Genomic DNA, 18155 nt, shown 5'->3' with positions numbered 1-18155 from the left:
CTGGGTCGATTGTTGGGACCTTGCGGACGAACAGAATTGCAGTAAGCCGTTTCGTACTACTGGAGGGTCGGGGGATTTGGTGTTGATGTAGATAGTAACAAAATAATGAAGAAAGAAAGACACTGGATATTGCGAGTAGCTAGAAGGCCGACGGGTTTAATCCTAAACAAGATATTGCGTAAATCCTGTTGGTAAATGTTGACTTTGTCGGCAATAAAGACAAAGTTTGACGTAAAGTGAGCATCTCAGTGGAATGCACCAAATTGTGTTTGGAAATTGCGCTAACTTTGAATTTTCACCATATTTGCCTTACGGTCATCCCGACATGCGACGAACGGGTAAAATACGCGACCTTTATATATATATGGCCTCTGTCGGTCAGTATTGACCATGGTAAAATCCTAATTCACAACAGCCCTACAGCATCGACTATGGCTAAACAGCCCTATACGAGAGTGGCAGTCTCTGCCACAAAAATCACATCTGTAAGCTGACTCAGTTCTGTTGCAAAGCTCTTTTCTGCGGATCCGCATTTCTTCTTCGCTGTGCATCAGTCTGACTTCTCCTGATTTGAGCTGTCTAAACAGTGTGCATCTCCACCTGGAACGGTCACTTGCAAGGTCCTCCCAGTGCTCCATATCAATATCTAGAGCCTTCAAGTCCCTCTTGCAGACATCTTTGAAACGCAGCTGTGGCCTCCCCGCCGGTACGTCTCTTTCCTGAGATCAGTTCTCCGTAGAGAAGGTCTTTGGGGATTCGGCCATCCTCCATGCGACGGACGTGGCCTAGCCAGCCAAGTCTGCGCTGCCTGCTCATGAGCAGGGTAAACATGGTAGGGAGGCCGGCGCGGGACAGCACTTCGGTGTTGGACCTTTGTCCTTCCATGATCTGCCAAGCTAGGATACGGCGCATACACCTCATGTGAAAGGCGTTTAGCCTATTCTCCTGCTTGGCATAGGTTGACCTCTCCTTACAAGAAAATACGACAGCGCCCGGAATGTGAAATTGTCTGTTTCGGATCCAAGTCAAATATAAGATCAATTTGCTGGAAGTCTCAGTTTTGCCACCGAACTAAAAGCCAATGTAAAATTATCAAGATCCCTTAAAAAAGTCAAAGTTATTACACCGTTTTGCGTCCATTTGCGCCTATCTGCGCCACATTTCCAATTCTGAATTTTTTTCATTTGCAATTTTAGGCGCCACTTTTGCTAAAGCCTTTTGCTGCTCGGCACAGTCCAGTGAGATATCCGCTTAGTCGCTTTGAGACGGGGTTTGTCTTGGTTCTGCTCGAAAACGCACAGAACGAGTTTGTCAACGAAAAAAAAAAAACGGCAAGCAACTTTGGTGTACATCTGTATTCAAACTCGTCCTGTCATCGTTTATGATAAATAAAGAATAAACAATGATAATAGATAAGTTGATGAAGGTTAGACATCCAGGTAGTCAAAAATTGTTACTCAAGCAACTGGATATCGCTCCAGTAGCTTGAGTAACTATCTTTGGCGATAATAGATAAACTGATAAATGAATAAATGATCGTTTGTAAAAGTGCTACTATAGTTGTTGTGGTGCATTGACGAATTGTCCCCCCTCCCCCAGACTGTACTGGCATGCATACGTGCGACAACGGTGTGTGTGTCCGGCCCGAGTTCGTCTGTGACGGCTGGAATCAGTGTGGAGACGGAAGCGACGAATTTGGTTGTAAGTAGTCAGTGTTATTCAATCTCTTGCAATTCTGAATTTGAATTAACCATTTAATGACCTGCGTTCATACCATTCTAAAAGTCATGAATTCCATTGTACTATTATATCCAGATTAATTGTCAGCCCGATAGTTGGTTTCAGCTTCATCCGACTGAGTTGCTATATGCATATCTTTTACATCTCTTAGTTTGTAACACATGCTAAATGTACATCATTGCTATAGTCATGTACATATATAACGTATTTTTAATCAACTCATTCTTGTTTTATGTAATTCTTAGTGACACATATGTTTGATATGCGCCCTCGTGTTTGTGACCCACCTGAACGTTGTTTCATCTTTGCTCTTTGTCTTGATTGACATTTTTTCTAATCGGGAATAAATACCTTGGCACGATTAACAAGGGGAACTTTGTTAACATGCTTTCACCTTCCCACCAGGCCCCTGCAGGCCGGCAAGTCTCTTCAGGTGTGGTCTGGAATGCATTCCCCCATTTTGGGTGTGTGACGGTTATGTCGACTGTGAAGATGGCACCGACGAGGCCAACTGCGACGTCAGTAAGTAGTGAATGAAAAAAACTCCAAGGTACAACGTATGGCATGTCTTGACAAAACCCCTTCCATGAGACTGATCTACTTTACAATAGACTTTACGGTAGCATGGGATGAAAATATGCTTTTACAACCATTGGTGAAATTTCTAACGTTTAATCTTTGGCACCTTTATATATTGCCCTTTATGTACAATGCAGGGGTTAGGAAAGGTATTAATAGTTACTCAAGCAATGGTATAAGTCTTGGAAACGTTAGAGGAAGGATACACCGTCTTTCGTCAGTGACTAAACGAGAAGCTGGAGCTTCCAAGTTTTGAACCATAACTTGTAAACTCTAAATTACTATGTTAATGAAGTGAAGACAATTTTAAGATGGTTCAATTGAAGACATCTTCCGTGTTGCAATTATTTTACAAAAGGTCCAAATCGTGATCGTATGCATTATCTTTAACACAGAAAACTCGACCACCACTCCAATGACCAGCACACGGTCCACTTCCATCACGGAGCAGTCGACTACTGACGTGGCAACAGTTCCTCCTACTGCGGCGACAGATGTAATAACCACCTCAACCGCAGTCTCTCCGACCGAGCCCCCGGCATCAACTCAAAGTACAAAGATTCCTAATGTTACATAATTTATGTAATGTATGACGAACAGTGTGGGGCTGTTAGCGTGAATCTTTATCTGTGAGCACGGGGCGTTTTCTTCCTACAAACCTAGGTCTATAGATGTTCACTTTGAAAAAAAAAAAACGCTTTCCGAGAAGAGTTGGGGTGACCCGCTGTGCTTGGCTGAAAAACGCGAGCCGTAGCGAAGCCGCATTTTACTTGTACCGTGGCTTTACTACAAACAGCATCGTGCTCCACCTCTACTAGAGGATGACATTTTTGTGTTATACAATGCTATGTCCTTCCTTTTAATGCAAGACGCCAGCAATAAACGCAAATCGTCCTTTGGTTTGTCCTGTAGCGGGGTGCCACACGTCTGAGTACACCTGCGGTGACGGGGCCTGTCTCCCCGCGGAGGCCTGGTGTAACGGTACGGCGGAGTGCGGAGACGGGACAGACGAGGACTGCAACTACGGTAAGTCTGTTAGGTCATATAGGACAATGTACATGTAACTCGCCCGACAAAGAAATTTTCGGTTGCAATATGAAAGATATCAGCTCGATCACTGTGCGGCTTTCAGAGATCCGCCGATGTTAACAGGTCAGCGAGCCCCGTCAATGTGATGGTGTCGTATTTGTGATGTTTGATCATATGGTCCGTATGGTATATGACCACATCATTTTTAACGCTCCACCATTTGTTTTGGCAGACTAGTAATTTTACGGTCCAGTTTCGCGTCGAAGTAAAGCCATGGTTTTGTTTGGTCAAGCAAAACTGATATCGTGGTATTGGGTGAGAAAATGTATGCAATCCGCAAAATATGATTTTCTAACTCATGAAACTTTCTGACACTAATTTTGCAAGAATGTCTGGGCGGCTTCTACTGCGGGAACGGCCTATGCAAGCCGAGATCCTGGGTGTGCGACGGTGATAACGACTGTGGAGACAACACAGACGAAATCAACTGTGAGTCAACTGTCTTTCACCTTATAGGTGCAAGAAAATAGACCGACAAATGCTATAAAACAAAAAGTGCAACGTTTAATTAAAGTTTATTGCAAATTCTTGCCCGTAGGCTAATTGCAAATAAATTTAACATGAAAAGAACGGACAGATAGTGAACAATATAGTATTCCATACTTCTAGTTTAACGCCTGGCACTAAATTCTAACAAGAATTCGACTTCGAATTCTTTCACGACTGTGGACGATGAATGATCCCACTTTTTCTGTAATATGTGGGTTTTGTGAAGCTAAGAGGAGGGTGGTTTTCTTCTTTTTTGTCTGCAAAAGCGGAGAAATTAGGATGGCCTCTTTAAACAGCTCTTTTCTTTCATGGTCGTAGAAGGGGCAATTTTGAATAAAATGTACTTCATTTTCCACTGTGTTTGACATGCAGCATTTACAAGTTCTTTCGCACACAGTTCTTGTGCCGCCCTTTCTCTATTTCAAGGGGGTGGGCACTAATTCTAATTTTGCTAATTGCAGATCGTAAAGCAAAATCTTTTAGTTCGGAATATTTTTCCATGGTATATGATATCTTGCATGTCTTATAAAACCTTAGCTTGCCAGTATCAATACTTAAATTATGACAAAAAGTTTGATTATACATATTAGTAATTCTGGACCTTATCATAGTGCATACTGAAGCTATACAAAAGCACAAATTAAACAGTGTAGGGCTAAGATTGCAGGCCTGCCTAACGCCTTTGGTTACAAACGGTGGCAATCTTTTCAGACACGTCTGAGGTTTGTTGTACATACATTTGATAAGCTTATAAAAGTTCCCCCCTATCCCTGAATATAGAAGTTTGTAGGGAAGTCCCTCTCTCCAAACGGAGTCAAATGCTTTTTTTTCAAATCAACAAAACATGAGTAAAGGCGTTTGTTTTCGGAAATGTATTTGCTTAACAGGGTGTCCATAATTAATAAGTTGTCGTCTGTGCCAAATCCTTTTCTAAATCCAGCCTGACTTTGAGAGATAAGATTATGTTCGTCTAGAAATATGGTTAGGCGTGTGTGAAGTATTGAAGTAAATAACTTCGCAAGACAAATAGTAACTGAAATTCCCATGTAGTTACCATCTGTAGTTTACCAGAAAGGTATCTTTTCATGTTTACTCCGACTTTCTCAGGTACCTGTTCCGACCAGTTCCAGTTCACCTGCCCAGACGGCACGTGTCATCACATGGCCCATCGGTGCGATGGTCACCCCGACTGCTCGGACGGGGCAGACGAGGACGGCTGCGTGCATGGTAAGTCGTCAACAAACACCCCCATTTCACAAGCTAGGGCGGCGACCTAAACTTCGATAGATAAACCATAGATAAACATTTTGCAGTGCTGTGTGTGTTTTCTGTCTTTTCAGTTAGACTTTTTGCATTCCAAATTCCATCTATGAAGTTACACAAATCTAATTCAGGTCACAGCGCGATTGCCGTCTAGTATTTGAGAGACATGGATTTTCAATGAGGCCCCAGAACAGATTCTGCGGCATAATCGTATCGCAAACAAGTCCATGACTATGACCGTATCAAAATCTGACCATATTCTTAATGACTAGATCTAGTGGTTCAAAATATGTTTCCTTGTATTTTGTGTATTGTTACCATGCACAGGGCTAGCTATTTGTAATTGCCATTGGCTAGTTGGCCAGACGTGGCTGTGTGTCACTAACACTAGAACCGGTGACGAAACAATGAAATAGATAGAGACATGGGCAAATTGGACAAAAACTTCAACAATTTCAATGCGTATTGAAAACAGAATAATTGGCCAACCTTCATCTCACAGTTATTTAACTTTGCTCCAATCACTTCAGCTACAGGCTGTGGCCGGAGGAACATCACACTGCCTGATGATGACGAGAACAAAATTGTTGGTGGAGACAACGCCATCTACGGGGCTTGGCCTTGGCAGGTAAATGTATTACCTCCATGAAATTGAGGTCATATTTTAGGCAAGGTTAACTGCGTTCGTGTGTGTGTGTCTGTTAACACGATACCTCAAGTAGACCTGGCTCGATTGCCTAGATATATACTTTATGGATAGTTCTTTATATGATCTCAAAATGATTAGATTTTGGACCTCCTTCCGGCTTGCAATTGTACTGCGGTGGGGTTTTGTATCTTTTAAGTGAGGTTGGTACGGTCATCAAATTAAAGTGTCAGATAGCTATTGTCCTCAAAAAGGAGTAACATAGGGTTGAGCCTTCTAGCAGCCTATCCATGTACTGCAGGGGCATTTTTGTTAACATATTTCAAAGGGGCGAAATCAAGATGGGTTTGACAGTTATTTGTTTTACGATTAATGCAGTTGAGCCAATGGGATCATAGCCACATGCCATAGGTACCTGCTAGAAATGCCTTACCGGCTCCTGTTAGAATGAAATGTAAAGGCAAGGAACTGCTAGACACGTTCATCTATCATAATGGGTAGTAGAGTAGCAGGATATCTTGATTCCGTCCGAAAGTGCAAGAGCGCTGACTGCCTTTGCTGTAGCAATCATAATGACCCACGGTTTAGACGACAACAGTCTCCTTAAGATGTGTTCTAATTATCTTTACATAAGTCTCTATCACGTAAGATCCCAACAATTTATTTGATGATCCAGGTTCAGTTGAGGCGGAGTTACGACTGGAATCCGTTCTGTGGCGGCACCCTGGTGGCTGGTGAATGGGTGGTCACAGCAGCGCACTGCTTACAGTATGACGAGTGAGTATGGGCCCACATAGCTCCAACCTTGTCGAATAACACACCTTCCCGGCGCCTAACACATCTCTACATTTTCTATGTAATACCGTAACGATACCCTGTTTAATTAACCCTCAGTACAAGTCAAAGTAGGGTATACTTTATTCTGATAAACCTTATGAAATTCTTTTCGAAAGTTCACATGGAACGGAACACAACATTGAATTCACGAGGGGTAAACAACACAGAAATCTTGAATATTGACATGGTTTTTGCAAACCAAGTGACTTCTAAGATTATGCTGATTCACACCAATAATGATAACAACGTGCATTGTCCTTTCATTATAGATAATTTATCAAACGACATTTTCGTACACAGGGTGAATCTCTTACCAATAAGCTTTCGATCAGTCCTCTGATCAACTTTAATGACCCGAAGCCTAAATCACGCCATTTGAACGGAAGTTGGTATCGGTTGAGGAATGCAATCATATACCACCTAAAAGTACAGATTTTGATTTATTCTACGCAGTACATTTCTTTTTGTTTTAAAATCGAAAATAGCGTAAAAACTCGAGGGGGGTTGCTCTAAAATCAACTGATTTCAGGTCATACCATCAGAAGGGTGCAGGTTAAAAATCGGTTCAAAAACTCTGTAGTAGTGAAATAGAAAACTTGAATATTATAGATGCGATGAAATATTGAATATACATAGATGTAAACTCAAGCAACAAGATCTGTTGTAGGTAGTCCCGAAGCCCGTGGGTCATGGAACGTACAACTGACTCAAAACGCCGCACTGTTCGGTATGGTACTTGATCAGAAATTTTGAACTTAGATTTATGTAACTTCGGGTTGGTATATTGACTTAAAACTCGGAAATCATAAACGGGAGACCCCTTTAAACATAATTCTTGTCATAGATTTAAGACTTGTGGAACGATAATCTGTCCATAGTAGATAATTACAAAAAAGGTCGAACCGGGCGCGTTCTATTCTGGAATCAAAATTATGACAAGACCATGTGCGATTTCGGGGGAAATGCATTACGCCCTCGAAATCTATCACAAGTCATATACCACCAGAAACTAGAAAGTTTGCTCTTTTTCACGCACTACATTTCTTGTTGGTTTGAAGTATACAACTGGATAAAAATAAGGGGAGAAAATACACGAAAATTACCTTATTTCGGGTCGTATCGTTGACAAGAAAGTAATAAACTATCGGTTTAAAAATCTATGGGAGTAGAAAACAAAGCTGAAATAGTGTAATCAACTTCAAATCAAGATGATATACGGTGATATACTCCCGCAACAAGCTTTCTTGTAAGGGGTGTTGACGCCCAGTTCGCTCTCGCGGAAGGAAAAGAAAACTGCATAGAACTCTCGGCATGGCGTGCCGGCTGGATGCGCTCAATTGTTACCAGACTTTCATTCGAATATAATTTCAGTTTTATGTCTACGTTAGCGCCCATTTTCAAAGTTTTTCCTCAGTCACAACTAACTTTTTAGCAACTTCTTTTTGCTTTTCGAATTTAGCGCATCAGAGTTTGAACTACATTGACGAAAAGACAGGAAGTAAAGATGTATTTTGAAAAAGAATTATGAATGACTAAAATCTTAATGTGTTGTTTTAGCTTCGAGGACTGGAAGACAGTTCAAGTTCTGGCAGCCAAACATTATCTGGAACACCCTGGACCTCCAAGCTCACAGGCAGTTATGGCCGGTGTGGAGAAGGTCTACCTGCACGAAGATCACAGCGACAAGACGAAACAGAACGATATCGCACTTGTCAAGCTCGACAGAAAGTTTGAACTCAACAACTTCATCAACTATCTCTGTATCGAGAACAACGACACGGTCAGGCTCGACGAGAACTCCTACTGCTTCGTAACGGGCTGGGGGAGGACCTCGGAGAGTGAGTTTTCATCAACAATCAAATATCCCTTGCCTTCCTCCTTCGTCTAGATCTATTCAGCCTGGGTGTCATCCTATTTCTACCGGGGCTCTTACACTCGCTACCTACTCTGTTTACGAAATAATCATTTCGTATGAATCCTCTACATGTATGCTTTGACACAAAATAGTCTATGAAGACCGTTGCTCGGTTTGGATCAATGCACCTTAGTGAGTGAGTGAGTGAGTGAGTGAGTGAGTGAGTGAGTGAGTGAGTGAGTGAGTGAGTGAGTGAGTGAGTGAGTGAGTGAGTGTGTGTGTGTGTGTGTGTGTGTGCGTGTGTGTGTTTGACTGACTGACTGACTGACTGACCAAGGACCTTTATCTTTGTAGTTCCTTTAGTGTCATGTCCGTTTAAATCCCTTAGGTGGTCCCCAGCCGGATGTACTGCAGGAGGTGAAGGTGGGACTGATTCCGTCCGAAGTCTGCAACAGTACGGTCTCGTACAACGGCCGCATCACGGACAACATGATCTGCGCGGGGCACTGGGAAGGCGGGAAGGACGGTTGTTACGGAGACTCGGGATCACCCCTGGTCTGCGCAGGTTAGTTTGGACAGGGATCCTTATCAACCATCTTTATCAACCAGAGAGAAGGACATTCTCTGTGCGTTTTTAATGGCCCTGTTACACAGAAGGAAAATTGATTGTCCGACGAATCTGCGATCTCTAAATGACATTTTTAGCAGTTCTACGCTTGGTGTTCTCTCGATCATCGCACGATGTTTAGAGCTCGGTTGATTTTCGGAGCTCCCCTAGCCTCGTCCAATGTACTGTTTTACTACCTTGACCAATCCAGATAATAGGACAGGAGCTTAGTTCTAATAGGTCATGGTGCTCAACAGCTAACACGGATATTACGCTTTCTTACAGGAGACGACGGCCGCTGGTACCTTACGGGCGTTGTCAGCTGGGGGACCGGGTGTGCCGACGAGTTCTTACCCGGCGTCTACGCAAGGGTCTCTAAGTACATCGCTTGGATGGACAACAAGATCACCACTGGCGGACAAGTCGGTAGGTGCAGCTTGGAAACAGTCGTTGCGAAAGCCGGTACAATGTCTGCAACTGCCACTTGATCCGTTCGTAAATTAAGGCCCGATTACCATAATCCATGGGGACATGCTACCTTGCTACGACAACACTTTCATACTTTCAACAGCTTATGTTATTTGTTAGAGAAGATGATCAACTGATGTTATTGAGATCAATGAGAAACATTTATGATACGTCACATGAAAGGTTAACAGCATTTTGCTAAGTTATGAGTTTGTGAGGTACTTTTTTGCATGTGATGCTCCGATGGTAATGTGTTGTAACATCAGTATACATACATGTACGTCCGTTCTGTGACCAAGGATGGTATTCCGCTTTTATTGAGTGCTGGACAATCTGTGTCTAAAATATATAGACTTGTCGGATACTGTGATAGTTGTCAGCAATGAAAGCAAGGATACGTATTCACAAACAATGCAGATTGTTCGGAAAAGGACACGTTTGCCTGCGGTGACGGCAGCTGCTACCATGAAAGTTACAGGTGTGACGGGTACGAGGACTGTGCGGATGGATCGGATGAAATCAGTTGCCGTGAGTGCTAAAATCATTTTCATATCAACATATTTGATCATTAATTCCTAGAGCCTACACCACAAGTTTGAGAGGAAGTCGTTATATTTTTCCAACTTGATGAAGTCATATTACACTAGAAAGGCAACATTTGCAGGAGCAAATGCAACATGTTTCGCCCATTTTCCTTCCCATGCAAAAAACGACTGTGGCATCGAGGCTTACGTTTGTTATATGTCTGCAATGTTGGTATTTGAATGAATAATTGAATTGAAGACCAGGCAGAAATGGATTTCTCCCAATTCGAAACCCTATGAATGGATGGGCTCTTCCAGGCGCTCACATCCATACTGGACCATTAAAAAACACCTCCACCAAACAAAACTGGACCTTTTTGATAATCAACCAAGCCCAAAATTGAATTTTGAATGTCCCCCTCATACAAGAATGGACACTTCCAGCTATGTATGGACCAAGACGTGTCATGCAAATTTCAGAATGTACATGTTAACAAGTGAAATCTTGCTGAAGATCTGGAATCCTCCTGCGGACGAATTTCCGCAATCCGAGAGTCCAGACCAGTTCATTACATGTACGCACGTACCGCAAATTTCTGGTGCGTATTTCGTGCCCTTTTACTGTAACACTGACACATACCACCATTAAAAAAACGTTGTTAAGGAAAGATACACAACCAATTGTAGGGATATGAGCGTACTCTTGGTGTAAGTGAACAAAAATGTTATTGCTGTATATATGTATGATTGTATGTACACACAGAGAGGAATATAGAGCAATAGATTTATGTCGATAAACACCACCAGAAAAGGCGTAGATTTTGAACCTTCTCAATTGCACATAACTTCATTAGGACACAACATTAACACTAGAAAGGCAACATTTGCGATAGCAAGTACAGAATATTTTCTCATCTCCCTCCCAATGTCCCCCGCTCAATAATTACGCGCACAAATCACAGGTCAGGCCCACGTGGGACTTGGGGTCACTGACCTTTAGTTCATGTCGTTTACGTTCGCACCTAGCCATGTGAATAAAGATGTGACCATATATGGCAACACCATATATGGTCATAGGAGAAAAATTGACGATCTTCTCCCCCAAATACCCTTTTTTTTAAAGTAGTACTGGTGTATACCGAAAGTGCGAATGGGGTTCTTTTGAATATTTGTTCAATGTACACCCATAGCAGATTCCAGGTCATTTGGATGTATTTCCAGAGCACAGGATGTCAAAATGTACGTTTTTGGTCAGAAAACCTCAATGAAATCGTTTTAAAGACCAAAGAAATAAAAAAAAAGCTCCCAGGGTATTTACCCACTCTACCTGTATACCAAATTTCAGCTCAGTTGGTCCAGGGACGACCGAGCTGAGTCGATTGGAAGATTTGACAGGAGATGAACTACGAGTTATTATGTTGAGCGCAACATACTGTGTTCGTAATGTTTCTTTCTCCTGTCAAATCTCCCAATCGACTCAGCTCGGTCGTCCCTGGACCAACTGAGCTGAAATTTGGTAAAAAATATATATATATATAGTTCATCTAGTATTTTCCGTTTAATCTTCTTCCAAACTCTAACATGCCCCTACTTCACACACTAGCAACTCTTTATCCACCTTGCTACTTGACCTGCGACGACGACCAGCAATGCCTGTACGAAGAAACTGTGTGCAACTACTGGGTCAATTGTCGGGACCTTGCGGACGAACAGAATTGCAGTAAGCCATTTTGTACTACTGGAGGGCCGGGGGATTTGGTGTACGAGGCTGATTCAAAAACTAATGCGATTTCTATCATAGCAGGTTCATTTTGTATGGAATGAGTTCAAATTTTGCACAAATATAAAGAAATATCTCTTCTTGAGTTGGTGTAAATCACTGTATTTTTCACATTTTTACAAGCGACTGAGTTGACTTCAAGTTGACCACACCATTGAAAGGAGGCGAACAGCAATAAGAGGGAAGTTCAATTAGCAGTAAAGTATAACCCACTATGTCCCACTTACAATTGTTGTAGGAGACTGAACTGCACATGTATCAAAATGCATATCTCTAAAAGCATCATGCTTATTTTCATCTCTGAACTCTAATCAGTTTTTCGTTTTTCGTTCCTAGGGTGGAGTGAGGTATGAGTTTAATTCAGAGAGGGTATCAGGGTCCTGAATATGCGCTATGTCGATAAATCCTTTTTGTACACTACTTTCCCATAGAGTCAAAGAAATGAAACTAAGCACACGTCTTAATCATTAAACATATAATATCTGTGTCAAGGTTCATGTCCATTAATTAATGGAAAAGTAGTCTACAAGGTCTTTAATCAACAAATCACGCATTCGGCTGTGAATTCAACTGGCTCTGATATCACACCTCACTCTATTCTAGCAGCTGTAAAAGAGGAAATGTAAGGAGTTCAGAAACCAAATTTAGCATGTAAGTCATAGAGACATGTATCATCATACAGGTTCAATCTAAGCTTATTACAGTCATTGTAACTATGTCAGGTCTGACTTATCCTTTCCTTCGACAAGCTTCCAAGGGTGTGGTCAACGTGAAGTCATCTCAGTCGCTGGTAAAATGTGAAAAATACAGTGATTTACACCAACTCAAGAAGATATGTTTCTTTATATTTGCGCAAAATTTAAATTCATTTTATACAAAAATGAACCTGCTATGATAGAAAGTGCGTTAGTTTTTTAATCTCCCTCGTAGTTAGTAACAAATTTAAAAGTAGAAAGAAAGAAACTTGATATTGTGAGTAGCTAGAAGGCCAGCGGGTTGAATCCTGAATGAAATGTTGCGTAAATCCTGATAATAATATTGACTTTGTTGGTAATAAAGACAAACGTTAAGTTCTCAGTAGTATGCGCCAAATTGCGGTTGGAAATTGCGCCAACTTTGCTTGCGGTCATCCCGACGTGCGACGCACGGGTAAAATACGCGACCTCTACTTACAAGAAGATATGACCGCGCCCGGAATGTCAAATTCTGAGTTTCGCGTCCAAATCAAATATAAAATAAATTTCCTGTAAGTCTCAGTTTTGCCACCTAACTAAAAGCCAATGTAAGATTATTAAGATCCTTTTAGAAAAGTCATAGTTATTACACCGTTTTGTGTCCATTTGCGCCCATTTGCGCCACATTTCAAATGTGGATTTTTTTATTTGCAAGTTTAGGCGTCACTTTTGCTGAAGCCTTTTACAGTTCGCCCGGCACAGTCCAGTGAGATATCCGCTTAGTCGCTTTGAGACGGGGTTTGTCTTGGTTCTGCTCGAAAACGCACAGAACAATTTTGTCAACGAGAAAAAGGCAGGCAACTTTGGTGTACTTCTGTATTCAAACTCGTCTTGTCATCGTTTGCAATAAATTGATAAAGAATATAGAATGATAATAGATAAACCTATAAATGAATACATGGTGAAAGTGCTACTATAGTTAGGACATTGACGATCTTTACCCCCCTCCCCCAGACTGCACTGGCATGCATACGTGCGACAACGGTGTGTGTGTCCGGCCCGAGTTCGTCTGTGACGGCTGGAATCAGTGTGGAGACGGCAGCGACGAATTTGGCTGTAAGTAGCCAGTGTTACACACTCTTGCTACCAGGGGCTTGTTAGCCTATGTTATACCAACCTGATGAAACTATTTTCGGTACATAAACATATGATTTACCATTTACATTTACATAAATAAAGCGTGTCTAAATCATAAAGTAATTTCTTGTTGGCATGTTATCCCTCGTAACACACAAGTTTGATAAGCTAAGCGTTTGTGACCCGCCTGCACGTTGTTTCCCCTTTACTCATTGTCTTAGATACTGTTTTTTCAATCGGAATCCGGAAATAAACAAATTGGCACGAGTGACAAGGGACTCTTTCACCTGTTTACCGTTCCACTAGGCCCATGTAGGCCAGCAAGTTTCATCAGATGTGGTCTGCAATGCATTCCCCCATTTTGGGTGTGTGACGGTTATGTCGACTGTGAAGATGGCACAGACGAGGCCAACTGCGACATCAGTAAGTAGTGAATGAAAACCATCTTTTGCACGGCAATGGTACAAGGTACAACCTATGGCATGTTCTGCCACATACATGTAACAACAGCCATTCTGGTGTGAGATGAAATGTGCTTTAAATTTCTAACTTTTAATCTTAGGCACATTTTATACATGTATATTGTCCTATGTGTACAGTGCTGGAGTTACGAAAGATATTAACAGTTACTCAAGCAATGAGATAAGTCTTAGAAACAGTCACACGTTTCAGGCAGCATCAACTGTCCTTCGTCAGTGACTAAACGAGAAGCTGAAGCTACCAAGCTTTGAACCATAACTCTAAATTGATATGTTAATAAGGTGAATACAATTTTATGGTGGCTCAACAGAAGACGTCTTTCTTGTGGACACCGTGTTGCAATTTTGTAAAAAAATATTTTTCTAAGGTCCAAATCGTGATCGTATGCATTATCTTTAACACAGAAAACTCGACCACCACTCCGATGACCAGCACACGGTCCACTGCCATCACGGAGCAGTCGACTACTGACGTGGCAACAGTGCCTCCTACTGCTACCCCGACAACAGATCTAACGACCCCGAGTGGCACAATCTCTCCAACTGAATCCTCGGCATCAACTCAAGGTTGTGTAGCCAATTTTGTGATCATTGAGGATAGACTGATATACATTTCTAGTATCAATAGTATCAATATCTAAACCGCAGATCATTGATAAGAAAGGAAATTGAGGACCTCGCTCATCATTTTCCTGAACCCCATGAAAATGAGAAAGAGTTGCTTAGAAAGAACAACTATATGCAGTTTAATCATGAACAAATGGCCTGGCTACAGTCGCCTTAGACTCCAAAAAGCTCGCAATATGATGATATTCATGACGATTTTAGACAATAGATAAATTAAATTTTTCTGCAAATAGATCTGAACGGGGTTGTGAATAAGATACATGTATAATGTTTGGAACCCCACATTTCGAACGGTCAATAATGATATTTCCCGATAGAATATGGTTGAAAAGAGAAGCTGCATCTTCAGTAAGTTAATGATAATACACGGTGCAAGTAACCATCGTTCTAGCCAGTGCGAAAAGTAGTCATCGACTCGGTGAACATAGACGAAACCAAAACCTGATACGTCACATTTGACTTCTAAAAGGGAATGACGGAAATCATTCTGACATTCTCATCTTGGTTTGAAAATGATTCATGGTGTGTAATCTGTGAAACTGTACATTTAACGTTATATGTATGTACTTTTCAGATCCGTGTGGCCCGAACTACTTCAGTTGTGACAGATGTATTCTACTGACGTTGGTTTGTGACGGTACACCAGACTGCATGGATTTCAGCGACGAAATGGGCTGCAACTATGGTAAGAGCAACACTAGATTTTGGCTAGGTTAGTAGGTAGCTTGTTGTTTGTTGCTGCTAGCTATGTTGTTGTTGCTGTTGTTGCTGTTGAATAAAGACATTCCTATAAAGGGAACATTTGTCACAAGGTTTTATTTTTTAGCTCTTAAATTGATGCACCGCAGTAAGCTTTTCATTCCGCATTAGGCGCAAAGATTTCACCATTAGCTCCTTGTTTTCTATTTACTTTTGCTTATGTTTGCATAGCATAGCCGGTAAACTGCCTTAATGCACGTTAATCAAAAGTACCAGTTGTGCGAGTACGCCTTCTGGGATTTCTTATAGTACGCTATCCGTTACTCACCTTTATTTCAGCGTGCCGTAATGAGTTCCGCTGTGGGAACGGCCTGTGCAAGCCGACCTCATGGGTCTGTGATGGGGAGGACGACTGTGGAGACAACACGGACGAAATCAACTGTAAGTCTTTGAGCTCATTTTCTTAAAAAATAACATCTTCCGGAAACACTGGCACGTTTTACGACATGATCAAAGACTCAGGGCTAGGCCTGTAGGAGCGACAAAGGTTTCTAAAAAGTTCGTATACAGCCACCCTATTGACATCATAACCAATTACTTGGTCGTATCTTTCAAAGATATCTGTTTCAAGCAGCTCTTTGCACTTTTCACCTTTTATTTCCTATATGCCTATATCTTAGGCACCTGTTCCAGCGAGTTTCAGCACGCATGCGGGGACGGATCCTGCTGTCACGTGATTCACCGTTGCGATGGTCACCGCGACTGCGCAGATGGTTCAGACGAGAACAACTGCGTGGCCTGTAAGTTGCACTGACGCCCATGGAGCAAACTTTAATCTAGAATATATTTCCTAGTCTTTGTCCCGAAATCAATAGTATAATAAAGCATTAAATTTAGCAAGGCAATCAACTAAGGGCCTTACAAGGAGGATAACCGCCTAAGAGAAGTAGCAACGTCAAACATCTGATTTGAATTCGCAACACACTGAACAAGCATCACAGTTATACATTCAACCTTTGTGCATAATAGCCCGCTCTTGTCCTTTACCTCTAGCCTCTGGCTGTGGCCTGAGAAACATGACTATTACAAACGGCCAGACCAGAATAGTTGAAGGAGACACGGCAGATCGCGGAGCCTGGCCATGGCAGGTTAGTGACAAATCTTTGTTCTGAAATATGTGTAACTATACTTGTTCATTGTAAAGTTAGTCCACTAACCATACGTGTATTCAGCTTATTTCATCGAGTGACGCATGTTTGTTCCAGGTTCAACTGAAGAGGGCGTACTCCAGCACACCGTTCTGTGGGGGCGTCTTAGTGGCTCCGGAATGGGTGGTCACGGCTGCCCACTGTCTGGATGACGAAGGGTAAGTGAACCGAAGGAAATATCCTTCTCAATATTCATTTCGATGAAAACAAGGCTCTGCTTGCTGCACAGCGTAAGGAATTTAGCAGTACTCCTTGTACGGGAAAAAAGTTCAGGCTAGTTTAGATAAATTTGAATCTACACTGCCTCATTTGACATAAACCATAATGGTTGTATTAAAGCAAACAGGGAAGATAATACAATCTGGAGGACAAAGGTGTGTTGAAATTTTCTTTCTTAGATTTCAGCAAAAATTTGCTTTTTTTATATGTATCCATCTATGGCATTTTTTTTTCTTCAAACGGATATCGTCAAATGGCCAATGATGAAAAAAGACTTTGCGTAACGAAGTCAAATTCGGTACATATTTTTCAGTCCCGGCGACTGGCCAGCAATTCAAGTTCTTGTCGGCAAGCACCATCGGCGACACCCCGTGGACGCGGACTCGGAGGCGATTGTGTCTTCCGTGCAAAAACTGTACCTCCACGAAGAGTATAGTCCCCTGAGGTATTGGGATAATGACATCGCTCTTGTAAAACTGAGCACAAGGATCGATCAGACGAGCAGCAGCAGCATCAACTACGCTTGTCTCGGAGACGACGAGACAGCGAGATTCGACGAGAACTCGTATTGTTATGCAACTGGCTGGGGCCACACTTCCTTTGGTATATACTAATCTCATTATGGCCATTTTCCAATCCAATAGAAGATATCCAGTTTTCAAGCCTCATAATATGCTCTTTCGATAAATGTGCTTTTCGTTTTATGTAATCTTGCAAATCTTCTATAAGTTAATGAGACCACGCACATGAAATGCTACTGAATGACATTTTCTCCAATCAGGAGGTGAAGGGTCGGACCTTTTACATGAGTTGAAGATGGCGCTGATTCCAACTGCCGCTTGTAACCATCCCATCTCCTACAACGGCGCGCTAACGGAGAACATGATCTGTGCCGGCTACTGGGAGGGCGGCGGCGCCACTTGTCAGGGGGACTCGGGAGGTCCTTTAGTGTGCGCAGGTGGGTGGAATCTTTTAAAAACCTTTTCGGTAAGATGACACATGATTTTTGCAAGACAAGCTGCACAAGCATCTCAAGAATACCTTCAGCTTGCGATCGTACGACCAATGTGACCGGGCCCTTATAACCAGCAAGAGACCAGAACGCATTTTCGTGTTTAAATTTACTTCTTAGATACCTTTGCATTTTAGAAATATATAAGTTTGCGATCGTTAAGGAACGAACGACAACTGTGTCCGGGCCGTTCACAATGCAAACGACATGAACACATTTCTAT

The 18155-nt window shown here is 42.0% G+C and overlaps 2 protein-coding genes across 2 annotated transcripts in view; both read left to right on the top strand.

Annotated features, from left to right (window-relative positions):
* LOC136426906 (suppressor of tumorigenicity 14 protein homolog) overlaps positions 1-13675 on the top strand; it is a 14150-nt gene extending 475 nt beyond the window's left edge. The window contains exons 2-15 of the mRNA XM_066415625.1: positions 1-41; positions 1600-1701; positions 2146-2262; positions 2715-2870; positions 3232-3345; positions 3736-3837; positions 5005-5124; positions 5691-5788; positions 6483-6583; positions 8201-8481; positions 8887-9063; positions 9391-9531; positions 9991-10101; positions 13566-13675. The exon at positions 1-41 is cut by the window's left edge and continues 76 nt beyond it. Coding sequence (XP_066271722.1) covers positions 1-41; positions 1600-1701; positions 2146-2262; positions 2715-2870; positions 3232-3345; positions 3736-3837; positions 5005-5124; positions 5691-5788; positions 6483-6583; positions 8201-8481; positions 8887-9063; positions 9391-9531; positions 9991-10101; positions 13566-13675 — 1771 coding nt within the window. The remainder of the gene's footprint in view (positions 42-1599; positions 1702-2145; positions 2263-2714; positions 2871-3231; positions 3346-3735; positions 3838-5004; positions 5125-5690; positions 5789-6482; positions 6584-8200; positions 8482-8886; positions 9064-9390; positions 9532-9990; positions 10102-13565) is intronic.
* Positions 13676-15372: 1697 nt separating this feature from the next.
* LOC136427904 (low-density lipoprotein receptor-related protein 2-like) overlaps positions 15373-18155 on the top strand; it is a 48363-nt gene continuing 45580 nt past the window's right edge. The window contains exons 1-7 of the mRNA XM_066417127.1: positions 15373-15479; positions 15833-15934; positions 16174-16293; positions 16547-16641; positions 16759-16859; positions 17234-17523; positions 17702-17878. Coding sequence (XP_066273224.1) covers positions 15446-15479; positions 15833-15934; positions 16174-16293; positions 16547-16641; positions 16759-16859; positions 17234-17523; positions 17702-17878 — 919 coding nt within the window. The 5' untranslated portion in view covers positions 15373-15445. The remainder of the gene's footprint in view (positions 15480-15832; positions 15935-16173; positions 16294-16546; positions 16642-16758; positions 16860-17233; positions 17524-17701; positions 17879-18155) is intronic.

The sequence above is a fragment of the Branchiostoma lanceolatum genome, chromosome 2, assembly GCF_035083965.1.
Source record: "Branchiostoma lanceolatum isolate klBraLanc5 chromosome 2, klBraLanc5.hap2, whole genome shotgun sequence".
NCBI classification, from domain to species: domain Eukaryota; kingdom Metazoa; phylum Chordata; class Leptocardii; order Amphioxiformes; family Branchiostomatidae; genus Branchiostoma; species Branchiostoma lanceolatum.
The sequence above is the reverse complement of the archived record's forward strand: the minus strand, read 5'-3'. Positions and strand labels throughout refer to the sequence as shown.